This window comes from Lynx rufus, unplaced genomic scaffold, assembly GCF_022079265.1.
Source record: "Lynx rufus isolate CCGP_SWC_20201006 ecotype Redwood Valley unplaced genomic scaffold, mLynRuf1.p SCAF_57, whole genome shotgun sequence".
Lineage (NCBI taxonomy): Eukaryota > Metazoa > Chordata > Mammalia > Carnivora > Felidae > Lynx > Lynx rufus.
Genome location: NW_025814875.1, coordinates 229,677 through 253,972, shown reverse-complemented (window position 1 = coordinate 253,972; position 24,296 = coordinate 229,677). Strand labels below are relative to the sequence as shown.

Here is a 24,296-nt window from a genome sequence, read left to right as displayed (position 1 = left end):
TCAAAATGGATGAAAGACCTAAATGTAAGACAGGAAACCATCAAAATCCTCGAGGAGAAAGCAGGCAAAAACCTCTTTGACCTTGGCCGCAGCAACTTCTTACTCAACACGTCTCCGGAGGCAAGGGAAACAAAAGCAAAAAGGAGCTACTGGGACCTCATCAAAATAAAAAGCTTCTGTACAGCAAAGGAGACAATCAGCAAAACTAAAAGGCAACCGACAGAATGGGAGAAGATATTTGCAAACGACATATCAGATAAAGGGTTAGTATCCAAAATTTACAAAGAACTTACCAAACCCAACACCCAAAAAACAAATAATCCAGTGAAGAAATGGGCAAAAGACATGAACAATAGACGCTTCTCCAAGGAAGACATCCAGATGGCCAACCGACACATGCAAAAATGCTCAACATCACTCATCATCAGGGAAATAAATACAAATCAAAACCACAATGAGATACCACCTCACACCTGTCAGAATGGCTAACATTAACAACTCAGGCAACAACAGATGTTGGCGAGGATGCGGAGAAAGAGAATTCCTTTTGCATTGTTGGTGGGAGTGCAAGCTGGTGCCGCCACTCTGGAAAACAGTATGGAGGTTCCTCAAATAACTAAAAATAGAACTACCCTACGACCCAGCAGTCGCACTACTAGGCATTTATCCACGGGATACAGGTGTGCTGTTTCGAAGGGACACATGCACCCCGACTATCGACAATAGCCAAAGTATGGAAAGAGCCCAAGTGTCCATCGATGGATGAATGGATAAAGATGTGGTAGATATATGTACAATGGAGTATTACTCTGCGATCAAAAAGAACGAAATCTTGCCATTTGCCACTACGTGGATGCAACTAGATGGTGTTATGCGAAGTGAAATTAGTCCGAGAACTTCATGTGACTTCGCTCATATGAGGACTTAAAGAAGCAAAACAGATGAACATAAGGGAAGGGAAACAAAAATAATATAAAGGCAGGGAGGGGGACAAAACAAGAGACTCTTAAATATGGAGAACAAACTGAGAGTTACTGGAGGGGTTTGTGGGAGGGGGGATGGGCTAAATGGGTAAAGGCATTAAGGAAACTACTGAAATCATTGTTGCACTATATGCTAACTAACTTAGATGTAAACTAAAAAATAAATTAATTAAAAAAATAAAATAAAACCCATTAGCATGTTGATTTCAAGGTAAACTTGCTGAGTATGTAAAGATGAGAATCACTGGGTCCATGAAGAGATGTACAAGCAAAGCGGCGTAGCAGTTATGATTGATTAGGGTAAGCAGGGCGGTTAAATCTTGGTGAAAGGCATAGTGTAGGAAACTTCATTTAAACTGATAAGACCCAAACGGACAGAGGAAAATGGTAGAAATGCCAGAAGAAACGCGTAGGAACCTAGTTGGGAGGTTGGGTTTTAAGAAAATACCATTTTTTAACCCAAGCAATAAAAGCATGGTCTCACGGGAGCCTGCCCAGCTAGATACTTGGGGACCAGGAAGAGAGAAGTCCCGCTGTGTCCCTCCAGCAGCCTGTGTTGAGCACGTTGAGGAAGGAGCAGTGTTTCCTGAGCCACCTTCATCGTCACAGAGCAAGGAAGGGTGCATGTGGAGCTTGGAGGCAGCAGATCAGTGGCTGGCACAGGCGTTGTCTTAATCATCAGGCATCTGGATGACAGAGGAGAGAGATGGGGAGGGACGCCGTAGTCTGTGTAGATCGGCTGATTCGTGTTGGGGTGGTTTGCGTACCGATCTGCTACTCTTGCTTTTAGCAGATGCTTGTATGTTCAGTTTCATAAATTGGGTTGTTTTCAGATCTTTATTTCTGGAGGTGTGTGTCCTGTTACAGCAAACACGAACGGACTTGTTGCGCTTCAGAAAGTAGTGCTGAATTGCAGTCTGTACTGAACAGATTCTAATTCCTCGTCTTCCTCTTCTCTCTCGTTCCCTAGGTGATCCAGATTAATCTGAATTCAATAGTTCCGTCCGTCAGCGGTCCAAAGAGACCTCAGGACAGAGTTGCCGTGGCGGATATGAAACGTGACTTCCAGGCTTGCTTGAATGAAAAGGCAGGTCTCCTCGCCGCTGTCTTTGTCTGTGCCTCTTGTGCTCAGGGGTAAAGATCCACCCGGTGGCCCGGAACCACCGTCGGCCACTGTGCTTTCGCATGTTGGCACTGGCAGTCCCCTCGGTTTCCTGGCGTCCCATGTGCGAGTTGGTCATTTGATCCGATCAGACCCTGATTCTGTTATTTCAAGTTAAGGATGGAGTTTCTTGGTCGCCTCACTTCAAGCGCTGATTAGCCACCTATGGTCATGGTGCTCTAGTGTTAGCTCAGATCGTGAGTGTGTCCGTCCTCACAGAAAGTTCTGTTGGACACACTGTTCTCGACTTCTGAACTGTGTAGTTATTCTCATAAAATCTGGTAAATGTAACTGAATGGCACGTGACCTCTTTGACTTTCTGGGTTTGTACTTTCTGTCTGAAAAGCGAATGGGGAGAGGGGCAGAGAGAGAGAGGGAGAGAGGGAATCCCAAGCAGGCTCAATGTCAGCACAGAGCCCAACGCGGAGCTTGAACCCACAAACTGAGATCATGACCTGAGCCTAAATCGAGTCAGATGCTTAACCGACTGAGCCCCCCAGGTGCCCCTCTTTTTATAATTTCTTAAATTATGTTGTTGTTTTATTGCGGAAAATGTCATACTTGTGCAGGAATAAAGTAGTCTAACGGATTCCTACATACCTGCTTCAATAGTTACCAAGTCATAGGCAGTCTTGTCTCATCCATTCCACACACATTCACACCCAGAGGATCACGTTGAATCCAGTTGTCAGGGCCATTTTAACAGAGGCCTTGCATCATCTCTTGAGGATTATCGTAAGTGGGAAGGAGTAGAGAAAAACAGCTGGATCCCGGGTGGTTACGAGTGCCAGCAGACTTCCATCATGACTGTCACATTCATGCTTCAGCTGAATTACAACTACTGAATGTCAGCTTCAACACCACTCATGCATAGTCAGAACTTAAAGTGTTAAATGTCATTTGTCAAGAATCTGTTGTAGTTTCTACCAGTCTTTTTTTCTATACATACCCAGAATATTTGTATTTATGTGCACATTTGTGTAGGTCGGATTTAAAGGCTTCCAGATTGCAGCTGAAAAGCAGAACGATACTGTGTGTATTCAGTACGAAGGAAGCGAGTTCAGGCTGTGCCATGGGTCTGTGGTCGTTGCTGCGGTCATCAGTTGCACCAATAACTGCAACCCGTCCGTCATGCTCGCTGCAGGTAGGCCGTCGCTTACGGCCATTTGTTCCTTTCCTGTGATGGTTTGTGTCGTAGATTATGCATGTATATCATTGTCTGTGTTTGATATTGAGAGGTTTTCTGAGATTAAAAAAAATTTTTTTTTAACATTTATTTTTTGAGAGACAGTGTGAGCAGGGGAGGGGCAGGGAGAGAGGGAGACACAGAATCTGAAGCAGCTCCAGGCTCCAAGCTCTCAGCACAGAGCCCGACTTGGGGCTCGAACTCGTGAACCCTGAGATCATGACCTGAGCCCAAGTAGGACACTCAACCGACTTTCTGAGATTTTAATTGGGTCTTAAGGAGCCTGACCTTATGGAAACCAATTTGACAATAAATTTCATATTAAAAAAAAAAGAGAGAGACTGACTTTGACTTATGCTATTAGTTTTATTACACAGAAGGTAAATTCTTTTTATTTTTACTTACATGTCTGTTAGTTTTAGGTTGTATCTGCTTCTCCTGTTAATTTAGAAGTATAGCTAATTGACAAATCTCTTGATAATCTACTAGAAGTTTACCGTAGCACTGTGCTAGATTCCACTGAGAATGTAAAGGAAGTAAAAGATTATTGACAAGGATTGTAAATGAAATTAGTTGTATGTTCATAAAACAATTCATTAATTGTACAGACTCCTGTATAATAAATGTGAAATTTTAATTTCTTACGGGGGAATTTAAAATGGTTCATTTAGTAGAAAGTAAACAAATGGTACAGCTAGTGATAGGTATTACCTGTGTGTGTCATATTAATTATGTATCCTGTTTTTCCGTGTGTGTGTGTGTATGTGTGTGTAGGATGCCATGATATCAGGCTGTACCTTAATAATTTACAGTGTTAAGGTTTTTTATTTGTTTTATTATTTTTTTTTTTAATTTTTTTTTTCAACGTTTATTTTTTATTTTTGGGACAGAGAGAGACAGAGCATGAACGGGGGAGGGGCAGAGAGAGAGGGAGACACAGAATCGGAAACGGGCTCCAGGCTCTGAGCCATCAGCCCAGAGCCCGACACGGGGCTCGAACTCCCGGACCGCGAGATCGTGACCTGGCTGAAGTCGGACGCTTAACCGACTGTGCCACCCAGGCGCCCCTTATTTGTTTTAAATGAAACAAATCAACATAATAGGATGGGCAAAATAATGACAGCGAATTGATGAATTCGGACTTTTACCCTCACCCGAATTGGAGGTTGTGGGTGCTGCCCTGATACGCCATTGTTTACTGTGCAGGTCTTCTGGCTAAAAAGGCCGTAGATGCTGGTCTGCGTGTTAACCCTTACATAAGAACAAGTTTATCTCCAGGCAGTGGGATGGTCACACATTACCTCAGTTCGAGCGGAGTATTACCATATCTCAGTAAGCTCGGGTAAGTGACGGTCTGCTATTTATATCGACCTTGTGTTCAGCAGTGATCGGAGCCACTTGTTAGAACCTTTCATAGGCAAAGAGAAGATAGAAAAAATACGCTTTGTTCTACCTGTTACCTTGCCGATCCCACACAGTCTTTGATGCCTTCTCCCTCGGCAGAAATTTGCTGGGCAGACTCCAGGAACAAGGCAGCGTGTCAGCTGCCAAGAGGTCGGAGGCGTGGTCTCTAGCTCCTTGAAGGGTGGGAAGACAAACGTGAGACCAAGTAACGGGTGGTTTGAGGAATGGCACCGAGTGTGCATAGTTTCTGCGAGGGGCAGGTCAGTTTCGGAAAGAGTGAAATATACCAGCTGCATTATTACTGGGGCAAGTTGTCTTAGTTGGCGTTTTGTGAGGTTATTGGCCCTGTGAAGCACAGGTTCGTCTGTCCCTGAACTTCATGGAGAACTCGTTCATTTCTTACATACTCTTAAATTGAAAAAAAAAAAAAAATAACGGAGGCCTCCTCTGTTTTCAGGGTGTATTTTGGAACCTGTTAACTTACAGAGATCAATTCCTTTGCAAGAGTGATAAATTTAAAAATTGTGCTTTTAGAAGAGCGGCTGAGAGTAATTTTGAGGGTTTTGCTTGTAAGTTTTTAGTTCTGTCATTTTGGGATTTTTGTCAGAGACTTTCTTTGAGTTTGGTTGGTTGAGAATCAAGCGGTTTACTGTTTGGGGTTTCCGTCACGGTGTCCCTTCCGAGGCCTTGCTGCACTCCTCCCACCAGTCCCTCTTAGGACTTTGGATAGAAGTACAGTATCAGTTTTTAAACGGTCAACTTAGAGCCCTGATGGTGATATTTGGGTAATTGTCTTGTGCAGGGTGCAGGTTTTGTGGCGGATTTAGGTCACCAGATCTCAGGAATGTTCTAAATATCGGGGTTCGGGCGCCCAGTACAGGTGGCATGCCTGAGGGTCAGGTTGGATTGCTCAGAAGCCGTGAAACAGAGGTAGACACGGGGTAATCCGAGGGTCAGGAACGTTCTCTCAGGTGATCTCATTACAGTGATGGAGATGAAGACCTGTGCTTTCAGTACAAGTGTTGGAATGTTCTCTTCAATAACATCTATTTTTTGAAATGCAGATTTGAAATAGTTGGCTATGGATGTTCAACATGTGTGGGGAATACAGCACCCTTATCAGAAGCAGTTTTAAATGCAATAAAACAGGTAAAATTATCCATGATCAGTAAGACACGGAGAGGGGTTTTCATAACTGTCTTTTATTATTAAATTATAAAACATATATATTGATGTATTTGTATTTCTGTAGTCCTTGCACCTCTTGGGAAGAGTCCATCTTAAAATGATTGAAAAAATCATTTTTAGGTCCTTGAAATAATCCCTTAGTAATGTAAGCAATTATTTTAGTTCAGTTACAGGATTCGGTAGTTCCGTACATAACAGTTGTGGTAATACGCTTTTGGTTCTCTTGCCCTCACACGTACAATATTTCGATTGCTTCTATACATAAATCATCCAAAACATAGATTACCATGTCTTGAGTTGAATATATATTTGTTTACATACATTTCTTTTTCAGGGTGATCTGGTCACTTGCGGAGTTTTATCTGGAAACAGACATTTCGAAGGTCGGCTTTGTGATTGTGTGCGTGCCAATTACCTCGCCTCCCCACCCCTAGTGGTGGCATACGCCATCGCCGGCACGGTGAATATAGATTTCCAGACGGAGCCCTTAGGTATCTTTTTGCCTTTACGTACATACCTGCGCACACTTTCCTCCACACGTTGTATTTCTGAAATGCTTCTTAGACCGTCCACTCTGAATTATTTCAGGAAATCTTATCATGCAACTCTTCATTTCTGTACTCATGAAGAATACAAAATGTGGAAGTAGGGGTGCCTGGCTGGCTCAGTGGGTCGAGTGTGCCACTCTTGATCTCAGAGTCATGGGTTCAAGCCCCACGTTGGGCGTGGAGCTTACTTTTTAAAAAAATAAATAAATAATAAAATGTGCAAGTAATTAGTTTTTTTAGCTGCTTATGTCTGAAGCACTCACTCTGGTGTTGAATAATTTACTTGGTTTCTATGATAGATTGGTGAGAAGATGTGAACACCTTGAGGGAATTGCTTTTTTGTTTTTTTTTTAATTTTTTTAATGTTTGTTTATTTTTGAGAGACAGAGCGCAAGCAGGGGAGGGGCTGAGAGAGAGAGAGAGAGAGACACAGAATCCGAAGCAGGCTCCACGCTCTGAGCTGTCAGCACAGAGCCCGATGCGGGGCTCAATCCCATGAACCGCGAGATCATGACCTGAGTTGAAGTCAGACACCCAACCCACTGAGGCACCCAGGCACCCCGAGGGAATTGCTTTTTATACCAAATTTCGTATTACAATTTTTTCACCAGGGACTGACGCTACCGGCAGGAACATTTACCTGCGGGATATTTGGCCCAGTCGAGAGGAAGTTCATCAGATGGAGGAAGAGCGTGTTATATTGCCCATGTTTAAAACGTTGAAAGAGAAAATAGAGGTAAGAGGCTCATCTATTTCTTAAATAGTTTAATAAATGGCAGTATTTCTTTATTTCATGTGTCTTTCTGAATGTAATAAAAACCCAAATTATGAGGTGCCTGGGTGGCTCAGTTGGTTGAGCATCCAACTCTTAGTTTCTCCTCAGGTCATGATTTTACATTCGTGGATTCGAGCCCTGCGTTGGGCTCCACACTGTCAGCACGTGGCCTGCTTGGGATTCCCTCCCTCCCTCCTTCTCTCTCTCTCTCTCTCTCTCTCCCCTCTCTCCCTCTCTCCCTCTCTCCCTCTCTCCCTCTCTCCCTCTCTCTCTCTCTCTCTCTCTCTCTCTCCCCCCTCTCTCTCTCTGCCCCTGCCCCTCCCTGTATTCCTGTTCGTTCACTCACTGTGCTTTCTCTCTCAAATATTTTTAAAAAAATTAAAATCACATGATTTTGAACATACAGTTTTCATTGTTAATTTTGGAGAGAGAGAACATGTGAGAATGGGGAAGGGGCAGAGAGAGAGAGAGGTTGGGGGGTGGAGGGAATCCCAAGCAGGCTCCATACTGTCAGCACAGAACCCCACTCGGGGCTCCAGCCCACGAACTGTGAGATCATGACCTGAGCTGAAGTCGGACCCTTCACGGACTGAGCCCCCCTAGGCCCTCGCGTGATGATGTTCTTAAAGACCAGCAGTGTGCCCACCACAGTCTCTCTTTAGCTGCACATAGGACTCTTTCTAAATCCTCTACCTTTGTTTGGATTCTGTAAACAATGTCCAGTTTATATTAAAACTTAGTCTTCAGGTACTCATGAAAATCCAGAGTGCTGGAATCCATTGAGCAAATTTTCATTCATTCTGTCCGAAAATGTCTTAATTTTATAGAATGCACTATCTTAGCTTCCTTTCCAAATGAATAAGGCCTTTTTTTGGTCATTCTAACGTAAGTACCTTTTAATTCTCTCAGTCATTTTCATAAACCTCTTTTCTGTGACTCCATTTTCTCTCTGCTCTTTGTTCACCCGCCAAACCACGTTCACAGGTGGGAAACAAGCGGTGGAACTGCTTAGAGGCACCGGATTCCACTCTGTTCCCGTGGGACTCGAAGTCTACTTATATCAGATGTCCTTCATTTTTCGACAAGCTTGTGAGTACGATTTTACTATTTGATCTTTTCAGGGTTGTTACGAACTAAAAGACCTCATCAGGAGTAAACGCCTTGAACTGTTTTCACCTTTTAGACCAAAGAGCCAGCTGCCCTCCAGCCTATTGAAAATGCCCACGTCCTCCTGTATCTGGGAGACTCCGTGACAACAGATCACATCTCACCCGCGGGCAGCATCGCCAGGAGCAGCTCGGCGGCCAAGTACTTGACCCACAGAGGGTAGGTGTGTGGCCGCGGGCGTGCACTCAGCCGCCTCGCTGACGAAGAGCGTTTACGTACTGGGCCCGTTCCTTTGCCCGGTAGACACAGTTGACCCTTGAACAGCTCCGATTTGTTTTGATAAACATGGTTCAGCACCGTAAGTCTCTTTTTCTTGCTTGTGATGCTCTGAGTAGCACTTCCTGTTCTCTAGCTGCCTTGTAAGAATGTGGAGAGAAAGCATCCAACCCAGAACAGGTGTTCATCGACTCTCTGTTATGGGTAAGGTTTCCGGTCCACAGAAGGGTGTTAAGTTTTGGGGAGTCAGACTTTTGACTTTGTGCAGGGTCGGTTCCCCAGCCCCCCTGTTGTCCAGGGCTCAGCTGCACAGGCGTCACCACAGACGTGTCTTGTCGCTGTACCTGACTTCAGCAGTAACTGGCCTGTTCTTGCTCTTAACTTTAGGAATGGAAATTGCTGTTTTAAGTTAAGCCCTTGTGGTCTAAATTAACACCTGATTGGAAGCAAGAATTGTCTTTTCAGTACTACTTTGCCGGACAGTCAGCTTGGTTTGACCCACCACACGAAGCCTGATGGTTTGGTTGGAACACCTCCCGTTGCCGGAGTGCAGAATTTTTTGTGTTTTGTGGATTCTGAAACTTGCGTGCGTGAAGCTAGGCTTGGTCTGTGTCAGATCAAAAGACAATGAATTTCTGCTCCTTGAGCTTATATTTTTACTAAAAGGGGATGTAAACATCACTGATAGAGGAGATAGAAATCTAAACCTAGAAAAATTTTATTTCATTTCTACATGACTAATAATACAGTGTTGCTCTTATCCAGAACCGTTCAGACACCAGAGACAAAGTTTTGGTAAGGGCAGAATTTTCTGTACTGGTGCCTGATTAGCGTTAGATGCTTGAGCTGTTCAAGAGCCGGCTTTTTGTCAAAGTATCGTGTAAACGTCAGTGCCGTATAGCTTGGTTGCACATGTAGTGATGCTGCAAAGCTCCTACTCTAACCTCACCAGTGCTATTTTGAAATTTGTGTTTAAATATTTTTGTGTTCAAATTTTTTCTGATTAACTAAGTTTGGTGTGAATTAAAATGCATTTTGTGGGGGCGCCTGGGTGCCTCAGTTGAGCATCTGGCTCTTGATTTCGGCTCACAGTCGTGAGATCAAGCCCCCGTGTTGGGTTCTGCACTGAGTATGGAGCCTGCTTGGGATTCTCTCTGTCTCCCTGTCCCTCTGCCCCTCCCAATAAAAAAAAATAAAAATAATGTTTTTAAAAAGCCACTTTTTGGTAGGAGTTGTTAAGTCCATTTGATATAACTTGATCAAGGTGAATCCATTTGTTACACACATGGCTTTTATTTATAGTGGTGTGAAATACAAGTTTTTAAATATTTTTTGGTTGTCATTTCTCTCTTGGTCACAATTGTGACATAGCATCCACCAAAAGAAAGTCCCCACTCTTCTCAGATACATAACTTTTACGTGTTTTTTAGTTTCTGGTATGAGTTTGTCAGTGCATTTAATCCAGTAGTTCTCATCAGTTAGAGTTGTTTTTAAGATCCTTCGAAACTCTCATCATCTCTATTTTGAAGTAAGAAATTTAAATGTACAGGTTTACAAAATGTATTGCCTTTGCATAAGAAACCAGGTTAGAGACTCCTAAAAGTCGGTTGCTGGTTGTTCCTTATACTGAGTCGTTTCTTGTGCCTAGAAGGTCACGTGTGTTGTGACCAGTCCAGCAGCAATGAAAACCCATAGCGACCAGGTTACGGTGTCTGCTGCTTCCTAGTGTTGCTGTCCCGCTGTCTGCAAGCTGGCGTTGCACTTCGCTTGTATGAAGGACCGATGGTAGTACCGGTTTTCTCTAACTGAAAGAAATCTAAAGGTTTTTGCTTTTATGGGGAAAGGCCGTTATCACCCACATATCATGTAGGTCTTTGGTAAAAGCAGAGCAGCACAATGTGAATTTCTGGAAAGAGGTGGATAATCTTCCTTTACGCCATTTCGACTTAGGCGAGGTTTCATAGGAGTGCTCTGTTCTCAGCAGGGAAGCCAATACAAGCCACCGTTTTTTGGAGAAATTGTTGATTCCTGATTTGGAGGCATTTGGAATATTGACTGGCTGTTTGATTGATATTAAGAAATTGTGCTATTTTTTTTGGTATTGAGTAATTTTTTTTTTTTAATTTTTTTTTTCAACATTTATTTATTTTTGGGACAGAGAGAGGCAGAGCATGAACGGGGGAGGGGCAGAGAGAGAGGGAGACACAGAATCGGAAACAGGCTCCAGGCTCTGAGCCATCAGCCCAGAGCCCGACGCGGGGCTCGAACTCCCGGACCGCGAGATCGTGACCTGGCTGAAGTCGGACGCTTAACCGACTGTGCCACCCAGGCGCCCCGGTATTGAGTAATATTTTTTGAGCGTTTATATATTTCAAAGAAAAATAGGTATATAGTGTTAATATACGTTACATGAATTTGCTTCAAAATAGTCTAATAGGGGATGATCATAGAGGAGACGGGGAGAGTGGGTTGGTTGCTATAGTTTGATGATGGGCAGCTGGGCATTCACCGTGCTGTTTTCTCTACTTGTGCACATGCTTGAAATTTTCCATCATAGGGGCGCCTGGGTGGCGCCGTCGGTTAAGCGTCCGACTTCAGCCAGGTCACGATCTCGCGGTCCGTGAGTTCGAGCCCCGCGTCGGGCTCTGGGCTGATGGCTCAGAGCCTGGAGCCTGTTTCCGATTCTGTGTCTCCCTCTCTCTCTGCCCCTCCCCCGTTCATGCTCTGTCTCTCTCTGTCCCAAAAATAAATAAACGTTGAAAAAAAAAATTAAAAAAAAAAAATTTTCCATCATAAAAGAAGTGTTTTTGAGTAAGTTTTAAAAATCAGTAACGTGATTATTTCCCATCCGGAATGAAACCCACTTCACGACTCTCTTGTAGCCTTACTCCTCGTGAGTTCAACTCCTATGGAGCCCGGAGGGGCAATGACGCGGTCATGACGAGAGGCACTTTTGCAAACATCAAGCTGTTCAATAAGTTCATTGGGAAACCGGCTCCCAAAACAGTTCATTTTCCATCGGGACAGACGGTAAGGACGTTTACAAAGCATTTAGGCAACTGCTTGCTACTAGATCCGAATTTGTGTTACAGATTTTTGTGTTTGTTCTAAACAGCTAGATGTGTTTGAGGCGGCAGAGCTGTACCAGAAAGAAGGTGTCCCGCTGATTATTTTAGCAGGAAAGAAATATGGTTCAGGAAATTCAAGAGACTGGGCTGCCAAAGGACCATATTTGCTGGTATTGATTCTTAACTTTTATCTTTTTTTTCTTTTTAAGTTTATTTATTTATTTTTGAAGACCGAGTGCAAGCGGGGGAGGGACGGAGGGTGGGAGAATCCCAAGCAGGCTCTGAGCTGTCAGCACAGAGCCTGATGCGGGGCTCGAACCAACGAACCGTGAGATCATGACCTGCGCTGAAGTTGGACGCTTGACCGACTGAGCCACCCAGGCGCCCCTTAAGTTTTATTTTCTTAAACTTGAGTTTCAGATGTTCCCTTTTATCAGCAACATACTATCAAAGTATATTTTGCTCATTTGGATTTCTCATGCTTATTTGGATCTCATATTCGTGGGGTTTTTTAAGTAATCATTTTGTACTCAACCTGGTTGCATTGTAATACTCCTGTATCAAGCTTCCTGAAGAAGTCGGTGTGGTAGAGGGAAAGGAGATCCGTTCTGAAACTGGTGGGTGCTCTGTAACGGATTACGTGTGCCCACTGCTAGTTTACGGGCCCCCTTTCCATTTACAGACTCAGACAGTGGGCCAAGCGGCCCGGTTTTACTAGTAGGAGATGATGGCACCTGGCTGCCTGCCAGGAGGCCATTTCTCGTGCACCTGTGTCTTTGCCGAAGCACAGATGGGGGTCCGCTGGAGAGGATGGTCCGGACAGGTGCTTTCTGCCCGGCTCTCACGCACAGAGGCGGTCAGGACAGCCCTCATAGCTGTCATGGTCACGCGCACTTCATTCTTCTTGAATCTTTAATTTCCCCCCCTAAAAATGTGAATACTCATAGTTGTAGGAATGAGCCCAATTGTCTTATCTTTCTGAGCTACTAATTATAACTAATATGAATATTAATTATAAGTACAGGTTCCCTTTTTTCAGAAGTCTTTTGTCATCGTTTTCTTTGTTGGAGGCTTTCCTCGTATTTGATCCTAGGCTCTCTCTTCGGTCAGACATTGAAACACTGATTACAAGCTGGGGGCGCGGGCTGGGTGTTGTCAGTTGTCGGGCCTTGGCATAGATGGTTGGATTCCTTGGGAGAGCCCCGTATGTCCGTGCCTGCAGGTGTTCTCTCTGAGGCCAGTTTTCCCGAAGAAGGAGCAGCACTCCGGGCACAGACTTCAGCTAATTCCCGTTTCTGATGCTGTTCTCACCCCCGCCCCGGTGCCCGGTGCCCCTCAGTCCAGGACACCTGTTCTCCACAGGGTGACAGCAGCCACAGAGGGGTGGGAACTGTACTCCTCCTGTGTGGAAAGCCCCGGTGTACCCATGGTTCTTAAACGGATCCACGGGCTGTGATTGTGGCATTCAAGTTTGGGAAGGGCGGCGAGGAGGAGGTCATGGCTGGGGGTGGGCGTCCGTGAGGAGCTCCTTAGGAGGACAGCGGTGGAAAAGTTGGGCAACTTGGAGCTAGAGCCTCTCCGGCTTATTTTCTCCAGAGAATAGGTTTTTAGTTGTTGAGAATGGACTTGAGCCTTATCAGTGTCACTCTCTAAATGTTACACTTGATGATTTCTGTGGTTTCAACGAGTCACTTACCTGTAACTTCTAAGCATGTTCAGAATTCACGCACCCGGTTTCCTTGTTGCTGTGGGGACGTCCTTGTGTACCCCTGTGTTCTAGGGGCCGTTTAAGAGCCAGTGCTGGGGAGCGTGCACGTGGGGTCTGCCAGGATCAAACAGACCCTCCTGAGCCCTGTCGGAGTCCCAGCAGCCGCCCCACTGCAGGGCTCTCGCTCTGGTCAATGCTGGCCGAGCTCAGCCCTGGAAAGGCAGAGGGGTGGGTAGAAGTTAAGGAGCTACTTAAAGATACATAAAAATCTGTAAATACTTTCATACGTTACTGGCCTTTAGTATGCAGTGTTCAGTTAAAAAAGTTTCATAGGCTACAGGTAGAATTTTTTTCCCTTTAAAATGCTCCAAGAAGGCAATGTTCAAGAGATGATTGGAAGAAATAAAATGCACATTTGTTACAGGGTGTGAAAGCTGTTTTGGCTGAAAGTTATGAAAAAATTCACAAAGACCACTTGATTGGAGTTGGCATAGCTCCGCTTCAGTTCCTTCCGGGAGAAAATGCAGATTCCTTGGGCCTCTCTGGCAGAGAAACATTTTCTTTAACGTTTCCTGAAGAACTATCTCCTGGAGTTACGTTAAATATAAAGGTATCTCTAAGATCCTCAAGTACGTGATTACATGGTGTATACCTAACTAGATGGTTGTAAATTGAATAAAAACCAATCATTGTGTATTGAATACTAATGTCAGCGTAAATTGTAGCTTAAGATGACTGTTTGCTGTTTATTCAGACCCACGTTAATGTAGTTGATATTCTATGAGGAAAAGTAGAAAGCCCTAGACGGTCCAGAAAAAAAGGAGACACGTGGGCTTCCAGTTATATGTGCCCGCTCCCTTTTCTTGGTTGTCCGCTCTTTCTGTCCTGATCTGTTTTTTTAATTGTTTTCAAGTTTATTTATTTATTTTGAGAGAGAGTGTGTGAATGGGGATGGGCAGAGAGAGAAGGAAAGAGAATCCCAAGCAGGCGCCTCACAGAGCACAGCCTGACACGGGGCTTGAACTCACGAACCGTGAGATCGTGACCTGAGCCAAAGTCAAGAGTCAGACGCTTAGCTGAGCCACCCAGGCGCCCCTGTCCTGATCTGCTTTTAATCCAGGCTTATACGTGGCTGCAGGAGAAGCCAGAGTTGAGTGTTCAGGGTTAGAGAAACACAGACCTTACAAGTAAGAAAAAAAGAAAAGTGGCCCATGTAACATGCAACGAATATTTAATATAAAATGTCGATGAATGGGGCACCTGGGGGGGGCTCAGTCAGTTAAGTAGCCACTCAAGTCACGATCTCGAGGTTCGTGAGTTCGAGCCCCACGTCGGGCTCTGTGCTGACAGCTCGGAGCCTGGAGCCTGCTTCGGGTTCTGTGTCTCCCTCTCTCTCTGCCCCTCCCCTGCTCACATTCTGTTTCTGTCTCTCTCTCAAAAATAAAGTAAACAGTAACATTTCTCGAGTTATAAGTCAAAATCTATGTCATTTGGGTGTTCTGGATGATACGGTAACTGTCATTTAGAAATATGGGTAAGATGACCTGATTTTCTACTTGGCCATGAAGCCCGTGGCTAGATATGTCAGGTCTTTTCCAGGCAGGAGGTTTCTCAGACAGAGTCTGGCAGGTGTAGTCATTGAATGTGAGGACAGCTGGTCTGAGGGACACGTGGAAGGTTTCACCGCTCACACGAGATGTTTCTGTTTGTTTAAAGACAAGCACTGGAAAAGTATTCGGCGTGATTGCTTCGTTTGGAAATGATGTGGAAGTAACATTATACAAACATGGAGGATTATTAAACTTTGTGGCACGAAAATTCTCATAGTATCTACTCAACACAGATACCTTTCCGAACTGGTAACTGCAAATACAAAAAGCCTTTTGTGCTGGATCCAGGAATCTTGGCCGTGGAGCCGCGGACGGTCCCGTGCGCTCCCCGATCTCACCGTGGGTGTAAATGAGTATGAATCAACGTAGTGACTGAAATGAAATCTTTCTGATTTTAAATAATATACGAATGGTGCTATTAACATTGCTAAAATCAACGTGTGAGGTGTGCTGTGGGAGAGGCTGTAAGTACGGGGGTATTTTATCCGACCATTTTGTAAATAAAGGCAGAATTCGAATTTGCGTTGAAGATTCTTATATGAATAACCTTCCTGAAGTTGTTTGTTTAGTTTTGCACCTACAAAACTGTGTACTACTGTTTGTTGGTTTAAGACCAGCGGGTTGAAATGTAAGAAGCCAGATTAGACTCTAAAATTGTGGAAATTGGAATCTGATCATAAATGGACTTTCAGATACATTAATTCCTTTTCAGAATTGAACTGGACGTAGTTGGCATTCATGTTTGTACTATAAGCCAGGGTTATCCTAGTCCCAGTCAAACCACAAGGGACAGAACCTGTCCCTGACCAGATCACCCTGTCCGGTGTTACCAAGGGTTCCTCCAGGCCCGAAGACGGAGCTGGTTGTATAGCATCACGTGTTACCGACGAAAATTCAGATCACATACCGTTCAGTAATTTGCTCCTGTGACCCTCCGGCCGGCCTCAGATGGTATTATATTAATTGGATTAGATTGTTTTGCTCACTTTATGTGATACTGTTACTTCCTATAACCTATTATTTTAGGTATCATTAACCAAAATTCCACACTCTTGTAGTTGTTAAAGAGAACTTTACTTAATCGTTAAATGCTGAAATTATTTCCTCTAGACTTTTAAATTATCCACCCTAAATTATATGGTTGCTCAACTCTTAAGAATATTTTAAATGTTGGTTATTTCTTAATTATTTAAATTGGTTTTGTGTCTTTTTGAATCCTTATTTTATCTGGGATGCATGATTCTATTAATTATGTTTTTGTTTTAACCAAAGCTATCAGGATAAAACACTTAAATTGTTGCTGTCTGAATATCCCGTTTTCTCTCTGTACGTGTCTGTTCGCCACAGCGAGTGTTCTGTCAACAAGACATTTGGCCACTTTTCAGAAAAAGGTTGGGTAATTAATTCTAGAAAGTCCTATGCCTTTTTTTAAATTAAGAAACTGAACCTAGCAGGCGGAAGTTTAATTGTAGAGGTGTTTTTTTACATGGGGCTCTTCTTCTGACCCAGTGAGGCCGCTGGGGCTCGGGGGCGGCTCCTGTCACACGGGAGGAGCCGTGTCAATAGGGGCCGAAACCGCCAGGCCGGGTGTGACCGTGGAGAGCTTTGCACACGAACAATCACACAGTCGTAATCTTTTCAAAATATTCTGCAGATTGTCTGTAGACAATTACATGGACTGGAGTCCGACAGAATGATTTTTCTTCTTTATTTAAATTTTTATAACTGTTTTTCTTTGGTACTTTCATACTGTGTTCGCGATATTTTATTATGCCTGTGTATCTGTCGGTGCATGTGTTTTTAATTTACCTGAAAACATGAATTAGGAAGGGAGGGTTTACACATCGAATGTTAAAGTACCTGTTACATGCTTGGAAGAAGTGGTGACTCCAGACCGTGGAGACACCTCTGTGTCATTTTTCAGCCGTGCTGTGTATCACGTACACATACACGTATCACGTAGCTGTGGGCAGAGGCCTGGATGTCATCGGCGGCAGCCGAGACACAAGGTCACGATGACACAGGTGGTCACTGTGAACCGAGCGCTCACTTTCCAGCCCGCCTTGTCCGGGCTCTCAGCCCCGCGCCAGCGTGCGGCGGGCAGAAGGCTCTGGAGCGTGGCCACCCTCGGCGCAGAGTCCGGCTGTGCGCCCCGTGGTCCTGCCTCTGGCCGCATCCTCTGTTGGCGAAGATGTGACATCTATTGGCTTTTGTTGTTTCATTTACCTCCTTTGTTGACTATCTCTAAGTAATTTTGTTTAAAAAAATGCACAGTGTTGTGGAAAGGAAGTATAATAGGCACACGAGAGCAGCAAATTAGTGTTGTAAGTTAAAGTACAGTTGTCAAAGGTATTGCCAATAGCAGCATTGTTTTCATCTTTAAAAAAATGACGCCACCTGCCATTGCCATACTTCCTGCCTTCAGGGGTCGTTGTTCCTGTGCAGCAAAGTGCGTGGGGGTTCCCGTCCAGCCATGGAGTTGGCCATTATCACAGCTGGAAAGGTTCCAAGGTGACGGTGGTTGCTGTTACCTCTTTTGCCTCTAGGCTGACACTTGAATGAGAGGGATGCCAGTCGCCTTGGCGACTCAGTGTTTGCTGGGCAGCTGACCTCCTGGCTCCAAAGGCAGAGTGCACGTAGCTAAGAGGAAGCCAGAGCAGAGGGTGCCGGCACATGGTGACCGTGTCGCGTGCATCCGCCTTCCCGGTGGTGGGTGACAGGATGACGCGACGCTAGGACCTGACGTCTTACTGTGGTTTTAAAAGACACCTGTCTTTTGCCTTTAGGTTTAGGAGAAGGTACTGAGATCCTGGGTGTTGACTCTGTCTTAGTTTGACTTGGAGTAAAAAAGAGGGGGAGAGATTTAGGCTCTGTTAGTGGCTTTTTCCCCTGAAGTGTGATAGTGCCGATGTTTCTATCAATTTTACATATATGGCTATGAAACCACGTATCTCAAGTAACTATAAATCATTGTCTATTATTTAAAGCCAACAAAACAGTGTAACAGTTTTAAGTTCAATAATGTTAAGTATTGTATAAAAATATATTGGAGGCAAAGTTCAGTTGATGACAATTGTGTATATGTTATTGATGCTGTAAATTATTTTTAATAAAGAAAATTGTATTATCACATCTCTTGTTATGAAATGTTTTGTGGGGATTAGAACTAAAACACCGTAACTTAAATAGGATGGCATCCAGAAATTCCTCTTTGAGGATGTTCCCTAAATGTTGGTCATTCCCAGTGTGGCTGCCAGAGCGTGAGCCACGGTCGTCCTCGTCCCTCTGTCCAGCCTTCCTTTCTAGTCCGGGGCCAAGGAGAATGAAAAGGTGACAGTGTGCGGTGGGCATAGCCCGCCAGTGGGAACAATCGGTGAAGTTGACCTCGATCTGGGGGTTGTTCAACAGGTACACAAGTTCATGGAATCACATTTTATACTTGAGAAGCCTGCACTGAGTGGCAGCAGGATCCCTTCTACAAGTGACAGCCAGCTGGGCAACCTGTTCTTGAACATTCATGAGGTGGAGACTGTCCGCTGTGCTAAGCAACCCTGTCCTGTTGACTGAGTCTTGATATCAAGCTGAAAATGTAACTTACACCTACCGATTCTGGTTCTCCCTGATTCGTCTATGCCTCGTAAAGCACTTTATGTATAAAGTAAACATTAAATACATAGTAGTGAAGGAGTCGGACCTGAGCACATAACTGTCATGCTATACATCTTTCATTATGGAGGTATTTTATGTTAAAGTGAATGCTTAGGACTGAATTGGTGGTCTCATGCTATAAACTATTATAGGAAGAAATGGCTTTTTTTTTTTTGAATGTTTATTTTTCAGAGAGTGCAAGCAGGGCAGGGGCAGAGAGGAAGGGGGACAGAGAATCTGAAGCAGGTTCCAGGCTCTGAGCTGTCAGCACAGAGCCCGCCGCGGGGCTCAAACCCACGAACCGTGAGATCGTGACCTGAGCCAAAGTCAGGCCCTTAACAGACTGAACCACCCAGGTGCCCCAGAAATGGCTTTCTCTTGATGCAGGGTGGAGATGCTGTGTTTTCATCGGCTTCTATGTTAGGGTCAGCTGACGGTGACACCTCTTCCCTCTGCTGGCCACTCGTTCGTGACCCGTGAATCAGGTCATCCAGAGCTGGGAGCCAGGGCCGTGGGCCTCTGTCCTGGAGCGATGTTTTGTAAATATGGTCAGCTGCCCACTGGTCTAAAAATACCTGCCCTTACACATGCACCCCCATGTTTATAGCAGCACTATCGACAATAGCCGAAGTATGGAAAGAGCCCAAATATCCATCGAGGGATGAACGGATAAAGAAGATGTGGTATAAATATATACCATGGAGTATTACTCGGCAGTCAAAAAGAATGAAATCTTGCTATTTGCAACCACGTGGATGGAACTGGAGGGTATTGTGCTAAGCAAAATTAGTCGGAGAAAGACAAATATGACTTCACTCATATGAGGACTTTAAGACAGAACAGATGAACATAAGGGAAGGGAAGCAAAAATAATATAAAAACAGGGAGGGGGACAAAACAGAAGAGACTCAAATATGGAGAATAAACTCAGGGTTGCTGGAGGGGTGGTGGGAGGGGGGATGGACTAAATGGTGAAGGGGCATTAAGGAATCTACTCCTGAAATCATTGCTGCACTAGATGCTAACTAATTTGGATGTAAATTTTAAAAAATGAAAAAAAAAATAAAAATACCTGCCCTTGCTACCATTCTTAATAGCAACCCAAGTGAGTGAGTCAAGTTTATTAAGATCTGGTATTCAGGAACCAAGATTGGCACATGATTGGAGATGTTCTGAAGATTCCATTTCAGCGTTCTGTGAAGTTTGCATTACAAAGGCTCATCCCACACAGGCACAGGCTGGCGGTTTGGATACTAGAGCACAAAGGGAGTCTCACAACGTGCCTCTGTTGCCAGTTTCCACTTGGTGCCAGTCCAGGTTTTAAATGATAAATTAGTGTAGCTCCAGCCTATTTGTTTTGGTTTCATGTGAGTTGTTTGATAATTTTTCAAAATACCAAACCGTTAGGCTTGTGTTCAGTGTACTTCAAAATTGGAACATGTATTGCAAAAGCAGCTGTATTACGTAATCCCCACAAAATGTGACTGTGTGGTGACGATTGTGTGGTCACAGAGTTTTGAACATTTTTAACAACCTGCAATATACTGTAAAGAAAGTTTCATAAACGGCCATTATGTGTGACAGGACATCTTATGATACAAAATCGTGCCTGCAATCTCAGCCTACAGATTGTTCATTCTGTTCCTTCCCAGTTTTGATCACTGAACTCCAAGAGCCACTACTTAAGTGTCCCAGGTGGCCAGGTGGAGACGAAAAACATTGTTCATCCAATATTGACATGGCATTTATTAGACTGGTGGAGATTTTTACATTATGATACCCAGTACTGGCATTTTGAGGACAAACATGACTTGGCAGCATATATGAAAAGCCTTAGAAATGTTCATTCTCTTAGACCCAATGATAGGACCGAGCAGGGTATTTTAAGGACATAAATGGAAATGCACAAAAGATTTATGTATGAGGATTTATTAAAGACAAAGATGCTCATTTAAAATGAAAGGGCGGGGGCACCTGCCTGGCTCAGTCCCTAGAGCATGCAACTTTTGATCCTGGGGTTGTGAGTTCAAGCCCCAAAATGAAAGGGCAAATGACAAAATACAGTGTTTCTAAAGAAGACACTGTGGGTGGAAAGAAGGCCACTGTGGAGCTAGTAGCCCTGACTCTTCATCTGTCCCCATTTTCTGGCGGTTCAGTCATCCCCATCCCTCATCCCACACGGGGTGGGGGCGGGGTGCTGTACCCGCACAGGGGAGCGGTGCATTACCTGCACGGGGGATGCTGTAGGCGCACAGAGGAGGGGTGCTGTACCCAAAGTGGGGGTGCAGTACCTACACGGGGGAGGGGGGATGATGCTGTACCCGCACGGAGAGGGGTGCGGTACCCGCAGGGGGCAAGAGGGGGCATAGAACCACCGAGGCCGCGCAGCAGGCCAGAGCTCCGACCCACCGAGAAGTCCTGCCTGGCGCCCCCGACCACCGGGATCCCCACTCCGCGGGCACACGGCGGTTTCCTGCAGGGTTTTCAGGCCCGACCTGGGCCCAGCCGTGGGAAGCCGGGGGCCGCCCTCTCGCCCCCTCCATCTGCTGCTCGGCCCGCGGGCCTGGGAGCGAGTGCAAGTTGGAGCCGCGGCCCGAGTCCAGCCGGTGGTGGGGTCGGCGCGCGGCGGAGGGGCGCGTGGGCCCGCGGCACTAGGGAGGTAACTTCGGGCCGCGCGGGAACGGACTCCGGCGGCAGCTGGACGGAGGCCGAGGCAAGGGAAAGCAGATTACCCCGAAGTCTGGTGGAAACGGCGCTCTGAGCCGTGGAGGGACTCGACCCGACTGCGAGGTGCTCTTCCGGCGCAGTAAGGGGGCGGGGCAGAACCCACAAAAGCCAATCAGAAACAAGAGATGCCGTTCTGTGAGAGGTAGACGGATTCTGAGTGGGGTCACCACCGAGGGAAGGCGGGACAGAGCTGCGGAGAGCCAATCCAGAAGCCGAATCTCGCGGGCCGGGGCGGTGCGGACGGCGGCCGAGCCTCGCCCCCCAGCACTCTGCGCTGACTGGCGGAGGGGGATCGCGAGGGGCCAATCAGAAGCCGATCTCGCGGGCCGGGGCGTGGCGGACCCGCCCCCCAGCACTGTGTACTGACTGGCGGAGGGGGATGGCGAGGCGCCAATCAGAAGTTGGGGCTTGCAGGCTCGCGCTGGCCGGGGCCGCCTCAGGACCGCGGGGTGCGGGTCAGCTGTGTCCTCTCGGGACCCGGGGTCGCTGCGGGTGAGCCGACCGGGGAGAGCAGGGGTCTGGGCCGAGGCACCGGCCTGGGGGTGCACTGGGGGCTCCGGGGGCCCCCTGGCGGAGGGGCGGGGTCCGGGGCTGCAGCCCCCTCCTCCTCGTCCCCTCCGCGGCCTCGGCGCCCCCCGCCAGTCCCCTGCCGCAGCGGGAAGACCACCGGAATCCCCGGCGGCGCGCTGTGGGGCTGGGCTGGGTGCTGGGGTGCAGACCTGCACGGGGCCTGGCGCGAGGACAGCGCAGAAGGAATCGGAGGGGGTGTGTGCAGGGCGCGCTGGGGTAACGTCTGGAGAGGAGGGAAAATGCAGAATAACTCCCCTGTTTCGTCCGGAATTTCAAAATCTCATGTAGTTTTAAAGCTCAAACGCAGTGTGGTAGGATATATTGGTGCCCGGAGGTTTCAGGTGCAAAGATTAAGTTTCGAAACCCCATTCAGGCGTTTTTACAACATCTTTAGTGAACACAATCTGAAAGCAAATATTCTGGTCAGAAAGTAAACATGAGAAGTGATTAGCAAGACCGTAGGAACTATAACAGGTGGTGGAAACTGAGCAGCTGGGGCAGGCTTGGAGGTGGGAGAAATCAGTGCGGGAAAGAGCGTCGAGGAAGGCGGGGACGCGGAGGGGAATGGCGTGTTAGACGAATATTCCTGTTATCGCTGGAGTCATCAGGCAACAGTGTTGGGCTGAGGCAGGAAGGGGTCACATCCTGTGTGTGCCTCCCTGAATTTTACCTCGCTGTCCTCACCGCGGTGGGCTGGGCTTTGGGTTTCATAGATCTGAAGTGATTGCACACTAACAGGCATATGGTGATTTGGGGACTCTGAGAAAGCTCTTAGACGCCCCTTCAACCCTCTTCCTAGCCAGTTTCTCACACAGGCTTTTTTTTTTTTTTTTAAATGTAAACTTACATTTTGTGAGATTCACAGATCTTACGCTCACTTAAGTTTTAAGCTAAGTTTTGACAAATGTATACACCCATGTAACCAAAGCACAGTAAAAATATAGACATTTTCCTCCCGAAAGTTTTCTCCTGCCACCTCCCTGCCAGAAGCAACACCTTCTTATTTCTATCAATAAGAGCTAACTGTTCATGAGATTCTTTTTATTTTTTATTATTTAAAAAAAAATTTTTTTTTAACGTTTATTGATTTTTGAGACAGAGAGAGACAGAGCATGAACGGGGGAGGGTCACAGAGAGAGGGGAGACACAGAATCCGAAACAGGCTCCAGGCTCTGAGCTGTCAGCACAGAGCCCGACGCGGGGCTCAAAACCACCAGCCGTGAGATCACGACCTGAGCTGAAGTCAGACGCTTAACCTACTGAGCCACCCAGGCGCCCCCACTCTAGATTTTATTTTTAAGTGGTCTCTACTCACCTCCCCCCTCAACGTGGGGCTCAAACCTATAACCCCGAGATCAAGAGTCACACGCACCACTGACAGAGCCAGCCGGGTGCCCCACGTAACATTTTTATTTCAAGCCCTTATTCCTCTTAGCCGGAGAAAATGTATTCTTTACGAGTTAAGGTAAATGGAGTCATTCAGTGTTAATTCAGACACGTCAGGTTTGTACTTAACCCAGGGTTTCTTTGGCACCCTTCGTTTATTACTTACTGCCTTATGACTTGTTGTTTTGAATAGCTCTTAAGTTTTTTATTGTTCGGATATTTGTAAGCCAGAGTTAACTTTTCTGGGGTTACAGAGCCCGCTAGGCGCGCTTTCACATCGCCACCTGTGCCTCCCATGATGCTCTGCGCACTAGCCCACACTGGCGTACCGGGAGCATGCGTGGTAAGCTGGAGGGTGAGCCTTAGAATTCCAAGTGGGGCTAGGAGAGTAAGACCACCGTGTTTCAGTTTATATTTTAGCCCCGAACTGATGGTAACATAGTCAAAGGGACCAAACCCTGGCTTAGGAGTGTCAAGAGCCGAGTCCTTACTGTTACATCGTATGTCACTTTGGGTGAGGCCTCTCACCTCCCAGGACCCAAATCTGCCCATAAATAAAGCGGGGGAGCAGAGCAGGAATTGGATGAGGTGATACCAGGCGCTTTCCTCATCTGTATTCTGTCCCTGGAAACATACCTTCTGTTTGCAAGGTGAGTTTAAAAGTAATTTGTGGTGCAAGGAAATTTACTCACCTGCCAAAACACCCACTTGTTTATCTCATTTGCTGATGTGATTTTTTAACTTTATGAGTGAAAATTAATAATAAGAACTATATTGGGGCGCCTGGGTGGCTCAGTCGGTTAAGCGTCCGACTTTGGCTCAGGTCATGATCTCACGGTTTGTGGGTTCAAGCCCCGCGTCGGGCTCTGTGCTGACAGCTCGGAGCCTGGAGCCTGCTTCGGATTCTGTGTCTCCCTGTCTCTCTGCCCCTCCCCTGCTCACACTCTGTT

At 46.0% G+C, this 24,296-nt stretch overlaps 1 protein-coding gene across 2 annotated transcripts in view; it reads left to right on the top strand.

Moving 5' to 3' along the window:
• IREB2 (iron responsive element binding protein 2) overlaps window positions 1-18,147 on the top strand; it is a 48,313-nt gene extending 30,166 nt beyond the window's left edge. The window contains exons 11-22 of one of the 2 annotated variants that reach the window (XM_047101107.1): window positions 1,954-2,070; window positions 3,130-3,289; window positions 4,538-4,673; window positions 5,800-5,884; window positions 6,258-6,414; window positions 7,083-7,207; window positions 8,231-8,335; window positions 8,430-8,572; window positions 11,512-11,659; window positions 11,745-11,867; window positions 13,830-14,015; window positions 15,122-18,147. In XM_047101107.1, coding sequence (XP_046957063.1) covers window positions 1,954-2,070; window positions 3,130-3,289; window positions 4,538-4,673; window positions 5,800-5,884; window positions 6,258-6,414; window positions 7,083-7,207; window positions 8,231-8,335; window positions 8,430-8,572; window positions 11,512-11,659; window positions 11,745-11,867; window positions 13,830-14,015; window positions 15,122-15,232 — 1,596 coding nt within the window. In that variant the 3' untranslated portion in view covers window positions 15,233-18,147. Of the gene's footprint in view, window positions 1-1,953; window positions 2,071-3,129; window positions 3,290-4,537; window positions 4,674-5,799; window positions 5,885-6,257; window positions 6,415-7,082; window positions 7,208-8,230; window positions 8,336-8,429; window positions 8,573-11,511; window positions 11,660-11,744; window positions 11,868-13,829; window positions 14,016-15,121 lie in introns of those variants that run through there. The other variant, XR_006966011.1, reaches the window with a different exon arrangement.
• The last annotated feature ends 6,149 nt before the right edge of the window (window positions 18,148-24,296 follow it).